The 6,000-nt window shown below is 42.9% G+C and overlaps 1 protein-coding gene across 1 annotated transcript; it reads right to left on the bottom strand.

Moving 5' to 3' along the window:
* Positions 1–2,214: 2,214 nt before the first annotated feature.
* LOC122478313 (cationic amino acid transporter 3-like) lies at positions 2,215–4,419 on the bottom strand. The gene has a single exon (XM_043571945.1). It carries the CDS (start codon positions 4,081–4,083, stop codon positions 2,311–2,313), a length of 1,773 nt encoding a protein of 590 aa, XP_043427880.1. The 5' UTR covers positions 4,084–4,419; the 3' UTR covers positions 2,215–2,310.
* Positions 4,420–6,000: the final 1,581 nt, after the last annotated feature.

Here is a 6,000-nt window from a genome sequence, read left to right as displayed (position 1 = left end):
AGGATACTTGGCTCTCAGCTGTGCACTTTCTGAGCAGGTGGACCAAAACAGACAACTGTAGAGAAACTTCAAAGTTCAAGAATGCAGAAATAGCCAAGTAGAGGAAGAAACCCCAGGGCTTTTCAGCATGGGTAGTGGGTTTAAAGCCAGAGTGCTTTGTGCTCAGAGGAAAGCCCTGGCTCCAATCCACCTGTGTGTGTTCTGTTGCACGCCCACTCCCCTCCCGCCCACTGCCAAGGGTCAAGCTACACAGCCTGCTCAGTGGAGTCTGAATGAACACTGCTTCATTCTCCTAGTGCCATTCTCTTTGCCTACAATCTCTCCCTAGTACCCATGTGTGGCAAAATCCTATCATTGGAGAGGGCTAACCCAAATACCATTCCTCTACAAAGACGTCTCTGATTTCACCAATCAACTCTCATTACTGTGCCAGCCACAAATGATTACCCTCCACTCTGAATTCCCAAGACACTTTATTTGTATATTACTTATGAAAGCTTAATACTTTGTGTTAAGGTATACTTTACCCTTTGTATTAGAATATAAGCTCTTGGAGTGGTTGGATGGCCTTAGGGTAAGTGTCTGACTTCAGCTCAGGTCACGATCTCATGGCCTATGAGTTTGAGCCCTGTGTCAGCCTCTCTGCTGTCAGCATAGAGCCTGCTTCGGATCCTCTGTCCCCCTGTCTCTTCCCCTTCCCTACTGGTTCTCTCTATCTCAAAATAAATAAATGAACTTTAAAGAAAAGAATATAAACTCTTTAAAGGCACGGGCCATATTTCATATTTATTTTTTTGTATTTTTTCTAGTTTTATGTTTTTAATTGAAGTATAATTAACATATAGTGTCATTATATTATTCTCAGGTGTACAACATTAGGATTCAGCAATTCCATACATTGATGAGTAATAATAAAGATAAGTGTACTCTTTTTTAAAATGTTTATTTTTGAGAGAGAGAGAGAGAGAGAGAGAGGCAGAACATGAGTCGGGGAGGGACAAAGACAGAGGGAGACACAGAATCTGAATCAGGCTCTAGGTTCTGTCAGTACAGACCAATGCAGGGCTTGAACTTGTGAACTGTGAGAATGTTACCTGAACTGCAGTCAGGCACTTAACCGACTGACACCAGTCACCCCAAGATAAATGTACTCTTAATTCCCTTTATATATGTCACCCATCCCTCCATTAACCTCCCTTTTGATCCTTGTATTTAAGTGTCTGGTTTTATGTTTGCCACACTTTTTTTTTTTTTGGTTACTTAAATTCAATATATGAGTGAAATCATATAGTATTTGTCTTTCTCTGATGGATTTGTTTCACTTAGCATTACACCCTCTAGGTCCACTTATGTTATTATAAATGGCAACACTTCATTTTTTTCAATGGCTGAGTATGTTCTATAATATATATATTAATGGACAATTGGGTTATTTCCATATCCTGGCTATTGTATGTAATGTTGCAATAAACATAAAAGTACATATATCTTTTCCTATTCATGTAAAGAGGAAGCTTTTGCGCAGCAAAGAAAACCATCCACAAAACAAAAAGGCTACATACTGAATAGGAGTAGATATTTGAAAATGATATATCCATTAGGGTTAATATCCAAAATATATAAAGAACTTATACAACTCAATATCAAAAAATCCATTTATAAAATGAGCAGAGACCAACAGACACATGAAAAGTACTAATCATCAGTAATCATCAAGGAAACACAAATTAAAACTACAATGAGATATCACTTACTTTGTCAAATTGGCTAAAAGAAAACAGATAAGAAATAATAAGTGTTGGCAAGAATGTAGAGGAAAAAAAAAACCTATCGTGCACTGTTGGTGGGAATGTAAATTGGTGCAGTTTCCAGGGAAAGTAGTGTGCAGGTTCCCAAAACATTAAAAATAGAATTACCATATAGTCCAGAAATATCACTACTGGATATTTACTCTAAGAAAACAAAAACATTTTTCTAGTTTCTTTTAATAATAATTTTTCAAAGCCAGTAAGGCCACTAAGCATCTACAGACACAACTGTAAAGTAGACAAGTAAAAAGGGAGAGAGACAGCAAGACAGAGACAGAGAGAAAGAGAGAGAGAGAGAGCAAAGACACATCCTTCACTCTACAATATGTACAGAACCCTATTAGCATTCCCTCACCAACATCCCATGGGAGTCTGAGCTTTCCATGCACTCAAGAGTACTCTCCAAAATCATGCAGAGACAAGACTGCATTTTGGTGTGATGATGTAAAAGTGAATATATACTGTCACTGCCGAGACCAAGGTCTATAGTTTTGGTGCTAAATTAAGTGGGGTTAGCGACTTGGCTGTGCTGGATCCCATAGCTGAAGTAGATAGCAAACCCAATCAGCATGGAGACACCAAATTGGGCCCAGGTGGCAGCTGTCATCTGCATCATAAGGTAAACATTCATGAAGATGCTCAGTAGTGGGAGGAGAGGCAGAGCAGGGACCTTAAAGGGAAGGGGACTGGAGCTCTGTGGCTGTCTCCAGATGACCCCAGTGAGTCCAGTGATGAGCACCAGGAGAACCACAACCACTGAAATCCACACTGGGTCTCCAGAAAGCAGAACTGGCCAGTGGGCCAGCACCAGGCAAAGAAGAGTGAGCAGCAGAGCAAGCACTGAGGAGCAAATATAGACAACCCGGCCAGAGAGTGGAGTGGGGGTGGAGCTGCCTGGAAAAAGTAGTCCCTGTAGAGTCAGCCTTTCTACTCCATGTCCATTCTCCTCCTGCACCACAGATTCATTTCCCCCATTCCTCCTCTCAGGCTGGTATCTGAGGATGAGAACACAAACAGCCACCAGGGAATGATTAAACAGGGTCCCAATGGACACGAAGTCCACAAGATGAATGAGTTCAAAGAAGAATGAAATGACTGCTGCCATAATGCCCAAGACCACAGTGGCCACAATGGGGATGTGTCTGCTGGTGTAGGTCCTGGTGAGGACATGGAACAGGAGGCCATCCTTTGCCACCATGGAGATCACCCGACGCGCATAGAACATATCATTCAAGATGGTAGTAAAAAGAGTACACAGAGCTCCAATAGCCACAACATAGTAGGCAGGGGCCCAGCCAATATGTAGAAATGCCTCAGGCAAAGGGCTCCCAGGTTGGAGCTGGTAGTATGGCACCATAAGTGTAAGTGCTGAAGTGACACCAAAATACACCAAAAAGCAGATGAACAGTGAAATCACAATGCCCATGCAGATGGAACGCTGGGGATTCTGGGCTTCCTCAGCTCTGGTAACAATATTGTCAAAACCTATAAATGCATAGAAACAGGTAGCTGCTCCATGGAGAATCCCCTCAAAGCCAAAAGGCACAAATCCTCCAGAACCCAGGGGGCCCAAGCTTAATGTGTCATTGAGTCCAGCCTTTACGTAGTCCTCTTCTGTGAGCTTCCAGTTGTGCAGTTCTCCCTCAAAGAATCCAGAGATGATGACAAAGACAAGAATCAAAAGGCTCACCAATGTGATCACTTTGGTAAACAGTACTGACTCCCTAGCCCTCAGAGCCAGCACTCCGGTGAGCAACAACACCAGACCCATAGCAAAGAAGTTTGGATATTCTGCAAGTACCTGTTGAACATTCAGTAAGATACTCTCATGCAGGGTCTGAGAGATCTGGTTCCCAATCAGGTAGTCAAAAGCTGTTGTCCATGCCCGAGCTACACTGGCTGTGCCCGCAACATAGGAGAGGATGAAGTTCCAGCCAGTGATGAAAGCCCAGAGTTCACCTATAGTGACATAGGTGTAGAGATATGCAGAGCCAGAATGGGGAACCCGGACAGCAAACTCTGCATAGCCCAGCCCAGCCAATGCACAAGATAGGGCAGCCACCAAAAAGCAGATCACAGTGGCTGGTCCTGCTTGTTTGCTAGCCACCTCGCCAGCCAGGACATACACACCTGCACCCAGTGTGTAGTCTACACCCAGGGCCACTAAATCCAGAGTGCTCAGCCATCTGAGAGGGGTAGGTTCAGTTTTCTTTTCCTCCAGCTTACGTCTGCGTACCAACATTTGACCAAATCTGTGAAGTTCCTGACGCAGCATTCTGGCTGGAACTGAAGAGGTTTGTAGGATCAGAGAGCTGTAGCAAGTCCAGGGTGTGGAGAGTCTGGGATTATCTTCAGTGAGGCTGAGTTAAACTGATGGCTCAGGGCTGCTGAGTTCAGCTTCTCAGGCTTCAAAGCTGCTATATTGTATTTCTTCTGGTATGTGCTGTCCCTCCACAATGCCTAAGTAAACAATAAATATTTGCTGAACCCATTTCCAACCAACCAACCAAAGCTCAGGAGTCCCATAGTACCTGCACAGGTATCGCAGAAAGTGACATCAAAAGACATCAGAGACAAATCAGCCCTGCTTTCCCTGTAAAAGAAGTGCCAAATATCTCTCAACATTCTGTTATTTTACACACCACATGACACAATCCTCTTTGGGTTCATCTAACTCATGCAGTTTCGTGTACTAATTAGGCTATAAGAGGGGCGTCAGGGTGGCTTAGTGAGTTAAGCAGCTGACTCTTGATTTTGACTTAGGTCATGATCTCACAGTTGTGAGATTGAGCCCTGCATCGGTCTCCATGCTGGACGGGAAGTCTGCTTAAGATTCTCTCTCTCTCTCTCTCTCTCTCTCTCTCTCTGTCTCTCTCTATGCCTCACTCACTCATGCTCTTGAAAGAAAGAAAGAAAGAAAGAAAGAAAGAAAGAAAGAAAGAAAGAAAGAAAACTGCAAGACACAACAGAGCATGAATTTATTGCGCATAATTAACATGTGGGATGTTTGCACAGTGCTTAAGCATGGGTTATGACACATTAAATCACAGACTAGAGGGTCTCATTGTAATTAAAGAAACATTTTAAAATATCACCTGAGTTTAAAATACAAATATTGGTCCCCTAGTCTTAAAACCCTTAGTCCCCAAATCAGCTACCCAAGGTCAGATGGCACTTTGGCACCCTTTATCCTCATTCTGTATCATCAATTTAGCTGTACTGATGGCAAAGAATGTACAGCCCAACCCTTCACTCTACCCACCTAGGCGCACAGCGGGTGCTATGAGAAGAGAGGAAGAGGGAGAAAGAGGCAGGGCCTTCATAATTCCCTGCAAGAACTTGAGAAACAGGCTATCTGGTGAGGAAACAGTGGAGTAATAGGTGAAGCAGCCAATCAAGGGTCCATTACTAAGTAGAGAGAAGAGCCAGCAAGGTGGTTTTATGAATGCTGACATTAATAAACCTCACCCAAAGCAACCAGGCAAAATTTACTACAACTTTTATGTCCACAGTTTATGAGAATATGATGAGTAGGAAGAAAAGAAGTAAGTCACCTAGCTCAGTAGTTCACAACCGAACAATTCCTTCTGTCTCCTCCCTCTCTGGGTTCCAGGAGAGAGAGTTCACTCCTGCAGACATTCTCCTCATTGGCCACACTGTGCTCTATAAACACCCTGGGCCATCTGTGATGTCAGCTGTCAACAGCCTGGATACCCTGCCTGATCTATGAGCTTGTATTCAATACTCGAAACTCCCCATTAAATTTTCACAAGGAATTTTTAACTTGCTCAAACCATTGTCTGAATATGCCAAATATATTTTCTTAGTGAAGGAAGTGTATATTTTCTTAGTGAAGGAAGTGTATTCTGAACACTGCTTCATTTTCCTGTGCTCTTCCCAGTGTTGCTCTCTCTGCCTAGAAGAGACTTCTAGGGCAGTGGACCTGTATAAATGTTTCTCCAAAGGAGACATACCAGATGGGCAACAGACACATGAAAAGATGCTCAGCATCACTAATCACCAGGGAAATGTAAATTAGACCTATAATGAGGTATCACTTTACACCTATCATAATGGCTAAAATAAAAAAGACAAGAAATCACAAGTACTGGTGAGAATGTAGAGAAAAAGGAACACTTATGCTTAGTGGGTGAGAATGTAAATTGGTGCACCCACTATGGAAATTACTATA

Source organism: Prionailurus bengalensis, unplaced genomic scaffold, assembly GCF_016509475.1.
Source record: "Prionailurus bengalensis isolate Pbe53 unplaced genomic scaffold, Fcat_Pben_1.1_paternal_pri Un_scaffold_49, whole genome shotgun sequence".
NCBI lineage: Eukaryota > Metazoa > Chordata > Mammalia > Carnivora > Felidae > Prionailurus > Prionailurus bengalensis.
This window is presented reverse-complemented; position numbering and strand designations above follow the sequence as displayed.